We start from the raw sequence: 18,473 nt of genomic DNA, 5'->3' as shown, positions 1-18,473 counted from the left end.
GCTCAGTGGGTTGGATGTTTGTTGTTCACTCCAGAGTCTGAAAGAGCTAAATACAATTGATGACAGCAAAGGTCCAAAGAATCTTCGAGGCAAAAACTATTTCAAAGTGGAGACACAGTAACGGACTTCTACTAAAACCAACCAGTAACATGACAGCGTCCAGTCGGTCCACGCAACACTGATCCGCGTACATTTACTGTGCATGCCCTTAAAACAACTGCACTGATTTTAACATCATTCCATCTCATTCAATGTGAAATGGAACAATTAGCGGCGCACTGCGCTGTGACATGATCGCTGGTTTGTGTTCATTTCTGACATTAATTACATTTTATTCCTGCTCATCTTTTTTCTTCCAGGCAGCCAGTTTTCAGATTATCTTGCAGAAACCAACTTCAATCTACTGCTGAGAATTCAGCTCAGAAATGTTTTTAATATATCTCATCTTATTTGTTAGCAGTGAACCTGTGGATTTTCAGATAACTATCAGTGATCCAGTGATAGTTGTCAGAACATCTGCAGGTTCACTGCTAACAGGAAGTGCTGACAGCTGATTCTGCAGAGTTTTCCTGAACCTCTGATGATGTAAATATGTGAAGTTTCAGAAGTTTAATGTTTAATTTCCCGCCTTAGATTTTCAGGAAGCTCTGAGAAAATGTGAAAACTGCACACGCATCCTCCAACACAGTGTCGCTCAAACATCAACTTGGTTGGTTCTGATTGGAGCAACTTTAAGAACGCTTCATGTTTGTTCAGATTTCATGACACTGTGAAACCAACAGCTGCCTGGAAGAAAGAAACTCCCTCCAATAATGAAAAGGGAGATGTAAAAATGTCTGTTTACAGAAATCTCTCTTTTTTAATCACTTATTGCATCTGAGTTTTGCATCCATACAGTGAGACCCCAACCCGGCCCGACCCAGCCCAGCCTGGCCTGACCCGGCCCAGCCCGGCCTGGCCTGACCCGGCCCAGCCCGGCCCGACCCAGCCCAGCCTGACCCAGCCCAGCCCGGCCCGACCCAGCCCAGCCTGACCCGGCCCAGCCCGGCCCGACCCAGCCCAGCCTGACCCAGCCCAGCCCGGCCTGACCCAGCCCAGCCCGGCCCGGCCCGACCCAGCCCAGCCCAGCCTGGCCTGACACAGTCCAGCCTGGCCCGGCCTGACACAGTCCAGCCTGGCCCGGCCCAGCCCCCTCTCCAGTCAACTCAGTGATAAAGTGCAACAGTAAAGATCAGCGTTCAGAACACAGTTATGGAAGAGGAAGCACGACGAGCCCACAGAGACCACAGACAACTCATTCAGTATCACAGCTGATAACAGAACCAAACCAACAAGACCACCTGAACCTCCCATCTAATGGACCTTAAAGTCAAGAAGTCCATACGGATGAAAAAGGGTCGACCTCGTCCTCTGGAAGACCAGATTTAACTCGAACACCAACAGGCTCCTGTAACCTCGTCCGGCTGTTTCTGATCTTCTGACTACATTTTCTCATTGTCTTGATCTAATTGTCTCTGACAGAAACACGCAGCGTTGGATAACCAGACAATAAAATCCTGATCTCAGGATAAAGATGGTGTCGCAGCATTATGCTACTCAGCATTCTGCTACTACTCAAAAACTGAAGTAGCTGGAGACCAAAGAAACATCAGATGTCTCCTTCCAGCTCATCTGTTTGGAGACATCTCATGTTTTTATGGTTGTTATTTTGGCTGAACTGCTCCTTTAAAAAGGTGCAATATGCAAGAACAGGGTAACTGTGACTGTAGCTGCTGTTAGCTACTCAGACAATGGGAGTGTCGAGGGTTTACCTGTTAGCACAGGAGCTCTGCAGCGGGACAGGACATGGCTAACTTATTAGCATGCCGACTCATGTAGATATCACTGCAACTTATACATAAAGGTCTTCAATATTAAATTAACAATGCTTTCTTTTCTCTCTGTGGGAAATATTTGCTAATTTTTTCATTTTCCAACCAAGATTCTAACATATTGCACCTTTAAAGAATAGGTGAGAGGCTAAAGTCAAGCTAGCAGCTCAGTGAAGATGTACTTAAGCTTAATGCTAACATCAACATGCTAACATGCTCACAATGACAATGCTATTATCTCGATGTGTACCAGATGTGTGTGTGTGTGTGTGTGTGTATATATAGATATCATGTTTACCCTCTTACTTTAGCATGTTAGCATGCTAACATTAGCTAAGTGTGAATGTCATCAGCTCTGCAAACCAAAGAAGAAGATGAAAAGTTATCAGGATGAACACTCCATCATCTGCCCGACACACTCAAAACCACTGATGTCAACCTCGCGGTGGCGCTACAGGACGAGTCAGGATTAGCCAAAGTGAGACGGATTCGTCCTCTGGGGATCATGAACGCCTGAAACACATAAAGATACTTCAGTCTCAACCTGAACACTGACAGAGCGACCAAACACAAGAAAACAAAGTCTTCAAGAGCCAATGAGCCCGACGACAGACGACAACATGTGTGACGCCTCAGTTCCCATGATGCTCTCTGTCGTGCTCAACAGCTCCTACACACTGAGAGCTCCGCCTCCATCTGAGCTCCTCGACCAATCAGAGACATTTTAGTAGATCCAAAGTGTCACATTGAAGACGCAGACTGACAGCGGCCGCGTGCTCCTTCTAATCGTTCTGAGAGCAGAAACACGTTTGTTTCAAAATCAAACATTCAGCAAATAAATCAGGAAAATAAATCAGAAACTCGAGTTCAGCAAGAAAATAACAAAGTCAGAAGTCGTCACAGAACTTTAGGTTAGGGTTTATTTTTTGTGATTTGAGAGTTTTGTTTGTTTTTGCAAAAAAAAAATGTATATGGTAGTTTTTACAGTTTAAAGGAGCAGTCTGTAGATTAAAGGTTCAGTCTGTAGTTTTGTTGAACAAATGTTAATGAGCAGAGAAAGATCCTCATTGGCTGATAAAAATACTGACATTAAAGGACGACACAATTTATACCCTTTAACTGTTTATATGTGGTGGACCCTGCCACCTCTCTAGATTCAGACGGTGTTTCCTCTGAGAACAGCTTGTTTGGGTTTTTACCTCATCAATATTGTAAAAGTTTAAATTTGTCCTCTAAAACTTGAACTACTCCTTTAAATGTTGTGTAAACCTGTCTGTTTGTTTTCCATCTTGTGTTTTTGTGAATCATTAATAAGAAACAATTATTGTGATGTTGTTCGTTAGTTGTGTATTCATCCTGTGAGCTGTTGTTGGGTGGTTTCATGATTTGTCCATGTGTCATCTGTTGTTGTTGTTTTTTGATTTTTTTTTTTGTAAAACTGTTTTCTTTTTCTTTTAGTGTGAAATATTTGGACTTCAGGGCCACCGTACTTCTACCCAGCACAGTAACAGTTTTTGCCATTGAGGCTTCAGGAAACCTTCTCACAGACAAACTGACACTCCTCCGGTCACACACAACATTTAATGAGGCCGGACTCAGAGCGAGGCGAGTCGGATCACTGGTTTTGTGTCGGTGAAGACGTGTTGTCGGTGTCGGTGTATTGCTCGGTGGACGGGATGATCGGAGGGAACAAGCCGACTCCAAAGTCTCGGTGCGAAAAAAAAATGGATCGCCGGGACGACCTGCATTCCTGGACGATCGCTCCTTCACTTCAGCAGGAAGCAAAAAGTTTAAATAAATAAATGCACAGACGCGTAAAGCTTAACAGTCTGTTAGCAGCCTCGCTCCGGTTCTGTCCTCTTCACAGCGACCCGGAGAACTCTGCAGTTCACCTGGTTCCTCCAGGCTGACGGGTCTGTGCAACTCCAGCTGTGCAGAGAGGCTCCGCCCACTTTATTGCATGGTAAACACTTCCTGTCGTCAGCTCTTCTTCTTCTGCTGTCTTCTACTGTGTGTGTGTGTGTGTGTGTGTGTTTACCAACACAGCGGTACTGCTGTGTGCCAGTAATATGGCTTGTTGTGGTTATTATCTGGCTCTCAGTTTCATATGAGTGTGTGTGTGTGTGTGTGTGTGTGTGTGTGCAGAGCCTGCTGCAAATGTTTCAGTTCGTCTCAGACAAAATGTTTGTTAATGGCTGAATGAACAGTTTGATTCTGAGAGAGTCTGATGTGTAACATAATATAGAATCTGATCAAAATGTATTTCAGACGTGGCGTTTTGTTAAAAACGATCAGACGAGTGTTGTTTGAATACAGAATGAAGAAACACAGTGAGAGAACAGAACTCTGAACACAGGAAGACACTGATTTCAAAATAAAAGCGTAGTCTTGTACTGTTTCATGCTGTGATGATATTAACGAACATAACGATGTGTTTACATCATCCAACACGTCTCTGGCACATTTACTGAACATAAATCAGATTCACTTCAGATTGAAGAGCAAAACTGAATGATTAAAATGATTGTTAGACGTCCTTAATATTTTACAGTTTACTGGGAGGGCAGACTCTGCGTGTGTGTGCGCATGTGTGTGTGCGCATGTGTGTGTGCGTGTGTGTGTGCGTGTGTGTTCTGAGTCCGTCTCTCAGCTGCTGTTCTTGTTCATGAGCTTGGCTAACATCTGCTGCAGCTGTGTCCTGGACACGTTCAGGACCGAGTGTCTGCTCCGTGGGCTGCCGGGCGTCGGCAAGGTGCCGGCATGTCGCCGCCGGGGGGTGGCGGTGATGTGGGCGGGGCTACTCTCGGCGGAGCGGCTCCTCTGGATGAAGCTTCCTCCTCCGTGGGGATACTGCTCCGTCTCCAGGGTGGAGGAGGAGAAGACGTAGGAGGCCAGCCTCCTGAGCTGATTGGGTCGGGGCTGGTGCCGGTCCTCTTCCAGCTGCAAACAGACCAATCAGAGAGAAGGAAGGAGGAGAGGTTAATGAGCAGGAAGCAACTCTTTATAATAAATAAATGCTTTATTAAATGTTTCCTATGGCTACGTCCCAACACTCTGATTGGACCTCCTGCCCTCGTCTCCTTCCTCTCCCTGACCAGACGTTAGACAGGAGAGAGCTGATTGGTGCTCTCTCACATCTAAAGCCTGCAGCTGATTGGTCAAAGGTCGTGAGGGGAGGAGCTCGGGGAGAGAAGCTGAGGGAGTGTTGGAGTAAATCTGGCACTCTGTCTACAGTTACAGCTAGCTACCAAAAAGTTAACAGACAGTTGAATAGACTGTTAGCTGAGTGGGTTGCCAGATTGGTCAGACTAGCATCCCTCTAGCTGGACAAATGTCCCCCACAGAAGAAGCACTTTAAAAGGACACAAAGTCACCAGCACGAACACGTCACATACTGAATCTCTCTATCTACAACAGGCTGAGCTTTTCTCTTCTGAAGGAACAAAAGAAATGAGCACTGGAGATGCAAAAAGAAAACAAGGGAACACAAAAGAGAGATGAAGTCATCAGGCACACGAAACACAGACACACGACGGAGGAAATAAAAGAGGGAGGAAAAATGTGTGAACAGAAGGAAGAAAAGGAAGAGGAGGAACAGAAACTGAGTGAGAGAACAGAGGTAAAGGACTATTCCTAAACTGTGCTTACCCCGAAACATCACTTTATTTCTTCTTGTGTTGTCCCAATGGCACCCTCGCTCTTTTCTCTCCTCAGGCGAGTCAAACTCGACATACTGTGTACTTTTAAAGCGATAGGTTGGGGGCAAAGGCGTCAGGAGTTATGTGGAGGGGAAGAGAGTTGGAGAGGAGTAAAAAAGAGAATGGCAGTTCCTCGATGGCCGCTGGCGGCGGAGCGCTCGCTCTGAGTCTAGCGGTGTGATCGAAAAGCTAAAATACCACTAAACACGACTTTGTGCACGGACAAGGACTTAAGATAAGATGTGACACTGCAGGTGGAGTGAAGTGTCAGCGGTGATGCAATAACGTCCAGCCTGTGAACAGCAGCCACCAAAGTACGGAAGGTCTCAGAGCTGACTGATTAGTGAGTAAATGAATAAAACAATGAGTGCATAATTAAAAAAAAATGAACACATGAACTGAAGGAAAAAAGCGACGAAGGAAATAAATCAAGAAGAGGATCAATAATCAGCAATCATGAGGAAAATCCTGCTGGAGGAAAATGAAGCCCAAAGGTTTTAAAACAGAAGACGTTAAGTCGTCCACATTCACGTTCATGGAATCGGCCGTGCAGATTCAGACACGGTGATCCTGGTGACCTCTGACCTCTCACGCCTCCATCACACGCTCCACACAAACACACAGAAACAAAACAAAACTCTGATCAGACGTCCTGAAGCGTCCTGATCTCCTGCCGTCTGTCGCTGCTGCACCTTCAGTCTGAGATGGTTTCTAACGACGTTTTGATGCCGTTTCATTTGTTTTTCATGATTTAGCCCTAAAAAAGTTTTAACATGTATCAGTTAGTTTCTTTGAGTCATTTTCAGCTTTTATTTAATATGATCAGAAGTCCTTAAAGATAATATGATACTACAGTATCACACTGAGGCTCGTCATCCGCAGAACTACCTGATGCTAACACCATTAGCTCGGCAGCTCCAGTGAAGACTTCATGTTAACAAAGGTGTAAATCTGGTCTGAGGTCAGTTGTGATGTGACTGCAGACTGTTTGGAGACATCTGATGTTTCAGTGGTTGTTTCTCTGTTTTAAATCAAGTCTCAGCTGCTTCAGTTGTTTAGCAGAATCCACAAGAAACACTCTCCTCACATGTGCAGAACCTGCCGTGGAAACATCATGTTTTAAGTTCTTTTCAGTACTTCAGTGATCCAGTGACAGTTTTCACTGCTAACAGGAAATGCTTACAGCTAATTCTCCTAAGTTTTAATGGAGTTTTGGAGCCTTTTTTTTGTTTTTTTTGGTTGTTTTTTCCATTTTTAAACAAGTCACCAGCTACTTCAGTTGCTGAGGACTGACTTTGGAGAACTGTTCCTTTAAGAATATCAGTGTATGTTAGGAGGATATGATAATGCATTAACATCTTTCAGGACTTCTGATCATATTAAAATAAGGGTAATGACTAAATATTTGGATTTTGGGTGAACTGTTCTTGACCTGTTTTTGTCAGTGTGTGTGTCGTGTCCAGGTGAACCAGGTGAACCAGGTGTGTGTTTATGACCAACAACATAAAGTTCCCATGTTTACACCTGATAGTCAGACTGGCTTTGATTTTGATAAAGACCCAAGTTTCTCTTTAGTGAGGCATCTTTAACTCATGAACCATCAACAGCTCATGTTGAGCTGTGACCTGCTAACTGCTGCTCACTTTACTCTGAGCTGTAGAAACTAGCTGCTGGTAGCAAGTAGATCAGTTAGTCAGTTTAATGTCTGAATTCCGACGATTTTCTCTGAATTTTTCTGAAAACTTTTCTCTTCTCGGAATTCTGATATTGAAGTTTAAAATCTGAAACAAATCTCAGTTTGAATGAAGAATGAAGAGTCTGACAATGAGTTAACGAGCAGATTAAACTGGTCTGAGTTCAGTCAGAGACAGAAACTTGAGTTCAGATGGTGGAGGGTTCTGTCATAACATTTCCTTTCTTCACATTTATGAGTTTATGTTGTTGACTTATTAGACTCAGTATTGAACTGACTGCTTTCACATCTCCAGCTGAAACTACAGATTGTCAGACTGTCACCTCTGAGATACAGAGGGCCGTAAGGAGGCTAGCTGTTAGCATGCTAACTTCAGTAGAACACAGAAGGTTAGCTCAGTTTTTAAATGTTATAAACTAAAACTTGGTCCAAACAAAAACTATGTTGCTTATAAATAATAATTAATGAATCAACTAAAGCAGACAATTACATTTAAGTTGTACAAGCTCAAAAATATTAAAATGATTAATCCACTTTGAAAAGTCATGCGGTCTCGTCTTTGCCTTCACCAGCACCACCGTCATCATTATACTAATATGATTCATGCTGCTCTTAAGAACATTTCTGTTCTGTAGGTGGCGGTAACACACGGTAACACAGGGTAACGCTAGGTTACGCATGGTAACACGGTAAAAAAGACAAAAGAAGAGGAAGATGCAGTAACCATCTCGCTAACACAGTATGATGGAGGAGACTAGGGTGCAACCCTCATCATGTCGACAGTGAACACATGAAGCAGATTACAATAATATCGTTATCGTGAATTCTTTTGGCAACAATAATCCTGTCAGCACAATCAGATGAAAAACAGCATGCAGAAGCGTCTAAAAGCTGCTGTGTTATATTTCTCACATCAAAATCCCAACAGTTATGATTTGATTGACTTCCCCAAATACTGAACGATAGTAAGAGAGATCTGTTGCTTCAGAACGCCACTGACCCATCCCGTCAATATATGTCTGTCTGTGTCATCACAGGTAAGTTAATGATGTCACTGAGTGAATGTCATGTGAGCTGATTGTGTCTGTAGATGGAAGCAAATCTAAAAAGAGTCTTTGTAAAGTTGTAACTACAGTTTTAACTGTGAAGAAATAAGGGCCGACCTTAAAACAGCTGTGTTTAGAATGGAGTTTGGTTGAGCAGTGAGTCAGTGGACAGAGGCTGATATAAACTGAGCTGTTTCTGGTGATGAAGCTGGTAAACAGGCACGTTTTCATCTCCTCTCAGCTCGGAGTCAACTCATTAAACACACAGAGACACAAATGTGTAATCAGATTACAATAGTCTTCTTAGTACTGTACCATAGGCAACTGGACTTGTTTCAGTTTACTGAAGATGTTTCACCTCATGTCCAAGCTTCTTCACTTCTAACTAACTGCAGGGTAGTCGCAGGGTTTTAAACGTATGAGTAGGAGTGTCCTTACATAGTGTGGGAGTGTCCTTACGAAACGTGGGAGTGTCCTTACACCATATGGGAGTGTCCTTACAGAGTGTGGGAGTGTCCTTACAGAGTGTGGGAGTGTCATTACAGAGTGTGGGAGAGAGAACTCAGTACAGGAATGTAGGTGGTAATCTGTGATGTCATAGTCTACCTCTTCTGTTAAAAGACGGTCACTCCAGTTTGACGCAGATTCTTTTACTCATCTTTCAAACCATCTGTCTTCTCTGGACAAGATGGACAAAATTACATTGTTCTCCTCAAAGGAATGATTCTTCTCCTTCAGATGTAATTGGTAAGGATACTCCCATACAGGGTTTAAAACCCTGCAACTCTCCTCCAGTTAGTTAGAAGCGAAGAAGCCTCTTGGATGAGAGATGAAACGTCTTCAAGAAACTGAAACAAGTCCAGCTGAATATGATACAGCACTTAGAGGTACTAGAACCTGGAAGAGCGTTCATCAACATTGTAGAGTCTTAATGATGCATGATAGATGGGCTGGACATGTAATAAGGTAGTTGTGTGTCAGGTTGGTCCACTGTGATCCAGACCGGGACTGAACAGACACATCATCACTGTTTCTTTGTGTTTATATAGAACGACGCTGAACACTGGTCACCATCACATGTCTGTCTGTCTGTCTTATTGTGATGAGTCTGTATCTCGTCTTGTCCTGGTTCTGAATGCTCATCATAGTAAAGTGATGTCATTTTATGAACCCTGAAACTGTTCTACCCGTTTCATTACTCGCCTTCATCCACTTTTACATTCATTATATCCACATTTGCTGACGACACCATGGTGTTTAATCCAAATGTTGAGGGGATTTCAAAAGATTGACATTTATATTGTTTGTCCTGATATAGCCTAAAAACACCATGATGCCTGGCCCGCCCTCCAGCTCTCTGTCATCACCCTGACACCAGACCACAATTCGTCCTGCAGTGCGGTGGCTCTGGATCGGGGTCATGATGGATTGCAGGACTGTTTTATAAGGTGTTTGTAATTTTGACCCCCGCCCACTACAGATCCTGTGGTCACACAGACACCTTTGATACCGGACGTTTCTGCAGAACCCTGAATAACATCCAGTGACTTAATGACCTCAGGACGGCTGAGTCAGGTCAGAGGAATACAACACGTTTGGACTCTACAGCACCTGATTCAGGGTAGTGCTGGACAAAATATGGCTGAACAATTACTCCATACAAACTCCTGCATGGTAGACAGACTTGCTAAATCTACTCACCCATCCACACCTCCACCTCCACACCTCCACATCCACACCTCCTCACATCAACACCTCCACCTCCACACCTCCTCACATCAACATCTCCACCTCCACACCTCCTCACATCAACACCTCCACCTCCACACCTCCTCACATCAACACCTCCACCTCCACACCTCCTCACATCAACACCTCCACCTCCTCTGACTCCCACGCTGATCGTGGCATCAGATATAAATCCTGAGGATCCAGTGAGGACGTTGGATCTCTTGGATGTTCTGTCACAACCTGACCTGACAGGTGCAATGTGTGAGTACATCCACCATGTTGGACAGCAAGCTACGGGAACACGACTTGGACAAATCTACAGTCAAACAGAACTGCAGAAATTTCTGATGACAGCTTAAGATTCTGGTGATGCTCACTGATGATGAACATTTCAGACGGGACTGCGTTGTTCCTTGATGCAGCATGGCATGTTTTCTGTGTGATATCTAGATACACTATACTTTTTTGCTTTGAGACACACTTTTCTGAACTGTTTGAGAGTAATGTAAGAGAAAAAACTTCAGCTTTTACTGTAGATCTGAGGTTTGTCCAAGTCGTGTTGCCGTATCTTGCTATCCAAAATGGCCATGCTTGCGCATGCAGCACTCCCATCAGGAAGTGACGGGGTTGTTTTTCAGTCCTGGTTCCTCGGCAGTAAATTTCCTCTTATACATCATCATGAACAGACTTACAGAACAATAAATCTGTGTGTGTGTCTGTGTGTGTGAACATGATTAAACACAGCAGAACAACAGAAGATGAGAAACATCATTGACATCCTGACAGAAACATTGTTAAGGATCAAACAGCCGCTGTGTCTCATTCACTCCTTCAGAATAAAACGATGGTCCAAACAAAAGACAAAAAGCAAGAAATGGAAACGATTCACACTCTGACAGCAGCTCCGCCCACACAGCTGATCGGTCATACAACTGGGCTCATGTCACAGGCAGTCAAGGAACCATCAGGGCTGTGAGCTCAACCAGTCAGGTCGTCTCTGAAACTCACTCACTTTAGGTCGAGTCAGCTCTCATGTATGCATGCTAAATATGAAGCCAGCTAGCTTAGCTTAGCATAAAGAGTGGAAACAGCTGGCTCTGTCCGAAGCTGATAATCCAACTTCCTCAGCTCTAAAACTCAACCATCACCATGTTGCCGCTGCTTTGATGTTCTGTATCTGAATCAGAGATGTAAAGATGCCGTTGGTGATGGTGACAGTTGTATTGTTAAACCAGCCAGGCTAGCTGTATCCACTATTTATGCTAAGCTAAGATAGTCTAATGTCCCGCCATGTTTCAAGCTAGCTTCTTTTTTCTGTAGCATCTGACTCAATACATTTCTCAGCAGGGATGGGTATCGAGGACTGGCACCAAAAGGTACCGGATTGGTCAGAACTGAAATTATGATTCTGCAGGTGTTAACGTGTCGTTAATGAATCCAGAAATACTGCAGCTTATCAGCGTCTGTTGATGACGACAGCTTGTTTATTTTCTGAGCTCTCAGTCATGGCCAACAGCACAAAGTGATCAAAAGTGACGGGATTCCAGAAACTTACATTACACTGAGCACACGTTGTACAATAACTTGACTATTTTACCTCATCGAGTCATTTTTCATTTGTTCAGGTGTCAAAGTCAATGTGCAGCATTATTTTAACGAGTTGTGTTTATGGGATTCTGAGGTATCTGATAAATACACCTTGTTTTTTGCCCAACATTGCTTCTTATTTGGAACATGAACAGTGTTAATCTGGATTCTTTTGTTCTTTCACATCTGTGTGTGTAAAAGAAACCAGATGTTGTTGCATTTTTGAGCGAGGAAGAAATGCGATACACACCTCAAAGAAACGCGAAAACGTAACATCCTTCACCTTCTAGATGAAAGGAAGTATAGAAATGGAGAAACAGTGTGGAAAGTTTCACATGGACACAGTAGAAAATAAATAAAGAGTTCACGTCATGTACTGAATCATGTAAACTGTTCACCTGATCCACCTCAGCTCCTTAAACAGATCCCATCTTAAGATGACAGTCACATCCTTCTTTACATCTTCTCATGTCATGCTGACATTGATCGGCAGTCTTAGAATCGATACCCATCCCTGTTTCTCTGACACATGTTTTGTTTATAAAGATGGAACTCTTCCGTCCACATCTGGAGCTGAACGAGGTTCGACCAAAGGAGTGGACGGAACAATCTGAACACCTCACATGAGGCTTTGATAGCAATCTACTCATCTACTGCTGCTGGAAGTGTTAACGTGTCAGACGTAGAGACGTGAGTTAATGCAGATGCTGTGAATTTTCTCTCCAGCTGGAATCAGTCAGAGGATCTCTGCTGCTGCTGCTGGTGGAACCGAGCGACTGCGTGTGACAGATGTTCAGCTGCAGGATGGAGCTGCCTTGAACCTGCAGACGAACTCCAGCAGGATTCCTTCTGCACGGTCACATCCTTAAAGGACAAATCCAGCATTGGTCCAGACGTTGAGCTCGGTAGCTCGGTGTTCTGTCTGGACTATGAACCTGAGAATAAATGAAACCTGCAGAGTGCCAACCTCAACATGTATCTGACACTGTCTCTAGTGTTCAATATGTCGCCTACTGTTACCTGTCAGACGAACACCTGTCGGACGTCTCGTGGTTGCTACAGTTCAGTTTCCTGTGTGGTCGTCTCTACCTGCTCTGGCTGACATGTCCAGGTACAGATCAATAACCATACTTATGTATTTTAAAGGTTTTTAATTACTTTGATTACTTTACTCAACAATGTAAAGTACAAAGTGAATTATAGCCTCAGTCGAGTGTTTCAGCAGTGAGTCCGACTCATCATCATGATGAAGGAGGGACACAATGGCACCTTAGTGCAGCTACAGTTAAACTTCCCCCTCTCAGCCTGTGGAACCAGAGAATGACACACCACGCTGTGCACTGCCGCTGGATTGGTCCTTTAAGCTGCCTGTTGACTGACAGATAAATGATGAGGAGCAGCTGCTGCAGAACACCTCGTCATGACATCATCAGAGAGGTGAATCTGCACAGCGGGCATCCACTTCCTCATCTGCTCGCCAACGTGCGGCTGGAGAGCTAAGCTCTCCGCTGATTGGCCGGCCGAGTCTCTTACCGGTCTTTGAGGTCCAATGGGCTCCGACTCTCTCCGGCGGGGTCGTCCTGATGGCAGCGAGTGACAGGGCGACTGGGCGGGGCTCCCACCACTCCTCCTGGATGCCTCCTCCTCCGTTAGCGTTAGCATCCCCCGGCTGCTGTCCCTGGTGTGGGTCTTTGGACGAACCACCAGCTCAGCTCCTGCCGGGAACCAGAACGTTAACCAGAGTGTCGAGAAACAGACGTGAAACATTGAAGCAATGTTTAGTATTCACACGACGCGTAGTGATGTCTGTTTACTTCCTGTTTTGCTCTACAGTAACATCTCCTCCAACTGTTTTACACATTTTACAATGTTTTTTGGATAAATGATTTTGGTGCATCTCAGTTATCAGACTCTGAGGGTCACATGACCAGCAGTATGAGCATTGTTGGTTTCCTGAGCTGTAAAGCTGTTTGCACCACTCACTCTGTCAACACGGTGAAGTGCAGTAAGGAATATATGAAGATATGAATGTCGAATCTAAGGGTGATAATATTCCCTGTATTTTTGTCTACTATGGATAATGTCATCACCCACTGACAGACATTGTGTGTGTCCTGATGTCTCCAGTAGCTCGTACCTGCAGCCCTGAGCCTCCTCCTCTCCTCCTGCTCCTCCAGGGGGCGGAGCTCCTCTGGCTCCTCATCAGTGGTTCCTGACGTGGTTGGTTGGAAATCTCGTAGCTCCGCCTCTTTGTCGATGATCACCCACTCTTTGCTGTCGAAGTCTTCCTCCTCAGCGAGTGGGACGGAGCGGATGAAGGCGTTGCTGTGCGCCTCCTGGTCGACGGACGCAACAGACACCTCCTGACGACCGCTGACCTGACGGTCGCCACGGCAACCTGGGTCAACGGACAGCATCTGAGCCGGCTGGGAGGAGTAGACGTGACGAGACGGAGAGCCGAGGATGTCCATCCTAGACCTGGAGGACACACAGACAGATGTATAGAGACAGTAGGACTTGTCAAGGGTCGAGTCAGGACCAGTAGAGTCTCCTGTGTTCGATGGAAAGAATGTCTCAAGTAAATAACGGCAAAACACAAGTAATCTCAAACATCTAGTCAATGGAGGTATAGAGTCGACTCTCAGGATGAATTCTGTCTCCTGATGAGAAGTCAAGTCACAAAACAGCAGGTTTGGTACCAGTTTACTGATGGTTCACATCACCTCTGTCCGTAGCCATCGGCCCGGCCCTCGGCGGCAGACAGACGGTCAGATTCTGGGCTGTTGACCCGGCGGTACCGTAAGGACCGTCCCTGACCTGTCGGTGACTCTGGGGCACCTCCTCGAACTGGCGACACTGGACATGCCCCTCGACCCGCCTCCTCCTCTTGAGCCCCCTGCGGACGGACAGGAAGTGATGTTTTATGGTCCAATACAGAAGCCATTTAAGTTCTAACTGAATCTCAGTTACATTAGAAAGACTTCAAACGTGTACTTAAGTATAGTACTTGAGTAAATGTTCTTTGTTACATTCCAACACTGAACAAACATGAGGGGAAGTTAAGATGAACCTTTCGGTTCATACGTCACATTTCCTGTGTCAGCTCAGACCTTATTCAGACTGATCCGGAGTCTATTGCGGTTGAAGTCGGTGTCCTCCCAGGTCTCTCCTGGCTCCCCACCGTGAGGGACCCCCGTCTCTCCGGGGGGGCGGCTGGGCGGGGCTGGCGGGGCGTTCTCCTGATCACTAAGGTGTTCGTCCTGCAGAACGTCGTCGGTGTTCTCCCGCTGAAGATCTCCAGGACCTGGCCCCATGATGGGTCTGTGAACACAAGAGATCCTGTTACAAACGCTGAGATGTCAGGAACCATCCAGAAAACTTAAAATATCACGTACTGAAGATCATTCTGGTGACTGGAAGGATCACTTCACCCAGAATGAAAATTCAGTCGATGGAAAGTCCGGTGAATGTTTTGGTTCTTTACGTTATTTACACACTTTGAGCTGAAGGCTTCTCTGCAGCTGCTGAGGCCAAAGACCTCGAGGATAGCGTCTGGGATCTCGGGGCTTCTGGAGACTTGGATTACACCAGCAAAACTAAAGGCTGTCATTATCAATTTTTCATTGGTTTAATTTTGGTAGATTTGTTTCAGGGTGTTTTGGCCTAATTTTTGTAGATCTATCCATCAGTTCTACTGACAAAAGAACATTGTGTTTTTACATATGCATATATGAGCTATGTTAATATCTGAGTGTGACGGGCTCTCATACAGCTGACGGTTTGGTTCTTACCCGACCATGGCGACGGTGGGTCGGGTGTTGTGCTGTGGTTGGGTGGAGGCACTGGTCGACAGCGTGACATCACTTCCTCCCTTCTCCCAATCGAAGGGCTCGTTCTCTGTGATGATTCGCTCTTTCATGCTGTTCTCAAACACCGACATGAGCAGCTGGACCAAACAACGACACGGACTCATGAATGTTCCGGTAGTAACACTGAGACCACAGTGTGTTCTTTACAGTGTGTACTTTACAGTGTGTACTTTACAGTGTGTTCTTTACAGTGTGTTCTTTACAGTGTGTACTTTACAGTGTGTACTTTACAGTGTGTACTTTACAGTGTGTTCTTTACAGTGTGTTCTTTACAGTGTGTACTTTACAGTGTGTTCTTTACAGTGTGTACTTTACAGTGTGTACTTTACAGTGTGTTCTTTACAGTGTGTACTTTACAGTGTGTTCTTTACAGTGTGTACTTTACAGTGTGTTCTTTACAGTGTGTTCTTTACAGTGTGTACTTTACAGTGTGTTCTTTACAGTGTGTACTTTACAGTGTGTACTTTACAGTGTGTTCTTTACAGTGTGTTCTTTACAGTGTGTTCTTTACAGTGTGTACTTTACAGTGTGTACTGTGTGTACCTGGTAGTCTGGTTTGGTGTAGTAGTCCAGGGCCAGGACATGGTCCAGGAAGACATTAAACTCTGAAGGCATGTGTTTGAGCAGCATCCGATGGTCGTAACGCTCTTTAATCTGACCAACTTGTTCCTGCAACAGACACCAGAAGTCAGTTAATGAGCCTTGTGGACTCTTCACGCCTCGGCTACCTGCTGGTCTTTACTGTGTGTGACTGTTCAGGTAAAACAGACCTTATCTTTGATCTTTCGCCACGGCAACTGTCCGACAGCGAACTCCACCAGCATGTAAAACAATGACCACAGGTCATCATGGCGACCCATTTCCTGGAGGGACACACCATGAACACATCAGTACAACATGGCCGCCGCCCTGAACGTCCACATCCTTGAGAACACCAGTGCATCGAGACCCACCTTGTTTTTATGAGCGTTGACTGAAGCGTACCGGACCGTCCCTCTGAAGCCCGCCACGGTCCTCGGCTGAACACAACATGGGTGACAAAGTTATTCAGTGGCTGAAACTCACAGCGACTCGTGTTGATTCATCTCATACTGCTGCGCCCACAAACACCACACTGATCACAGGCAGTGACACCTGACTAGCTGTGAGGATGAAGCTGTTTCTCTTGTCTCTGCTGTTTAAAATGTTTTTCATTCACCTGTTGAAACCTGACCAGCACATGGCGCCATTTTACTTGAATCACTTTGCAAATCAGTCTTAACTGACTTCAAGTGAACCAATCAGCGTCCTCTAAAAGCTGCTGCTTAACCTCTGGCAGCTCTTCCAGAGTTTAGCGTAGCTTCAGTAGCATCAGTTCTATCACAACTGGAGAGCTAATTTCAGTAAAAGAGGAGTTTGATTCACCAGCTGGCTCCACTGCTGGCAGCGCTCTCCCACTGTTGACCTGATTGGTTTGAAATTCACCTGTGCTACACAGATGGTTCGTCCAATCAGCTGCCGCTTTGTAACACATTGTGATGGCCGGCGAAGCTGATGGTCGGAGACACTGAATAAAGACTAATGGGGAGACGAGTCTCTGTGTTTGGCATGATGACATTCGGCCTACACTGTTTTTTATTTCAGGAATTTAACTTAAAAACCAGGAGGACTGTTTCTTTATGCTACACACAAATTAATGTACATACAAGTTGTCTTTTTCATATTATTATTATTATCATTATTATTAGTGTGTATATCTAATTCATGGAGAATTGATGCTTTCATAGCCTCAAGATTCAATTACTTCATCTCTATTCCAGTCCGCCAGGCGCTACACAGGAAGTTAGCCTGTACGTTGTGTTTGTGCGCATGCTGTGTGGGCAGTGCCACACAGACAACCTGAGTATTTTCAGAACCGGCTTCAATCAGCTGCTTTACAGGAGTGAACAGGGCTCCGCCTCCAACGCCGTCTCCAGGTTCTACATAACGTCCTTGGTGTGACACTACTGTGATTCAGTGTGAGCGTAGATATGTCTGGACTGTGCGTGTGTGTGTTACACGTGGCTGCATGTGCCGGTCAGGCTTCATCACATCCTGGTTCTATGATCATGAACATAAACAAGGTCATCTGAACATTTATGGACCAAACATTTAGTTTGGAGTCCAAGTTGCAGATCTCACTGCTGTGAAACACAACGTGATGTTGTGTCTCACAGCAGACAGACGCTGACTCATGTTTCTGATGTAAACACAGGAAATCACAAACAAAATAACCAAATCATGACACAAACATTAGCAGAGGGTCACCCAGCATCCGCCAGCATCCACCAGCATCCACCCCGAGGCTGCGGGCTCCTGAAATCTGTTTCCATGGTGATCTATTCATATTTGTGTATGATGACATGCTCAGGTTTCTACGACAACCAGGAGACACGGCGTGACTTCACAGTGGACAAACTGTACCGTTCATCTATAACGTATCCAATAGTGTTACTGGAGTAAAAGTAAAGATATTGTGTTCAAATATTATTCTGGTAAATGTGAAAGTCACCCATATGTATATTACTCAAGTAAAAGTCTTAAAGTATCTGATATTCAGTGTACTTAAGCATCAAAAGTACCAGTAAAGGTATATTACACTTACATCTGTGTAAACTGATCATCACGATAATGTTTTTTATCTGACTGATGATAAAATAAATTAATCTACTCATGATGCAGCACATAATCTGTAGAGGAACTGGTAACTAAAGTTAGGGTAGTGGAGTGGGAGTATCCGACAATGGAATAACTTCTCGGGTGAATCTCTAATATAAACTTCACTTGGGTGGCAGGTGATGCTGCTGTGACCCCCTGTTGCTATAGAAACCACTCACATCCCTGGGTAACCATGGAGATGATGGAGAAACGGGAGGCATGCACGTCAAAATCATAAGTCCAAAGGAACTGTAAGAAAAACAAAACACAAGACTGAAACGTAAAATGATGAAAATTAAAAG

General features: G+C 44.8%; 2 protein-coding genes across 9 annotated transcripts in view; one reads left to right on the top strand and one right to left on the bottom strand.

Annotated features, from left to right (window-relative positions):
- LOC119023366 (NACHT, LRR and PYD domains-containing protein 12-like) overlaps window positions 1-18,473 on the top strand; it is a 286,857-nt gene that overhangs the window by 181,759 nt on the left and 86,625 nt on the right. The window lies entirely within an intron of this gene.
- Window positions 1-18,473, bottom strand: part of ttbk1a (tau tubulin kinase 1a) — a 45,579-nt gene that overhangs the window by 8,779 nt on the left and 18,327 nt on the right. For 3 of the 4 annotated variants that reach the window (XM_037105382.1, XM_037105392.1, XM_037105373.1), the window contains exons 7-14: window positions 16,449-16,514; window positions 16,266-16,358; window positions 16,039-16,164; window positions 15,418-15,572; window positions 14,737-14,947; window positions 14,350-14,522; window positions 13,764-14,104; window positions 13,160-13,341 (exon numbers count right to left, since the gene is read on the bottom strand). In XM_037105382.1, coding sequence (XP_036961277.1) covers window positions 13,160-13,341; window positions 13,764-14,104; window positions 14,350-14,522; window positions 14,737-14,947; window positions 15,418-15,572; window positions 16,039-16,164; window positions 16,266-16,358; window positions 16,449-16,514 — 1,347 coding nt within the window. Of the gene's footprint in view, window positions 1-13,159; window positions 13,342-13,763; window positions 14,105-14,349; window positions 14,523-14,736; window positions 14,948-15,417; window positions 15,573-16,038; window positions 16,165-16,265; window positions 16,359-16,448; window positions 16,515-17,765; window positions 18,308-18,473 lie in introns of those variants that run through there. The other variant, XM_037105398.1, reaches the window with a different exon arrangement.

Source organism: Acanthopagrus latus, chromosome 1 (genome assembly GCF_904848185.1).
Source record: "Acanthopagrus latus isolate v.2019 chromosome 1, fAcaLat1.1, whole genome shotgun sequence".
NCBI classification, from domain to species: Eukaryota; Metazoa; Chordata; class Actinopteri; order Spariformes; family Sparidae; genus Acanthopagrus; species Acanthopagrus latus.
This window is presented reverse-complemented; position numbering and strand designations above follow the sequence as displayed.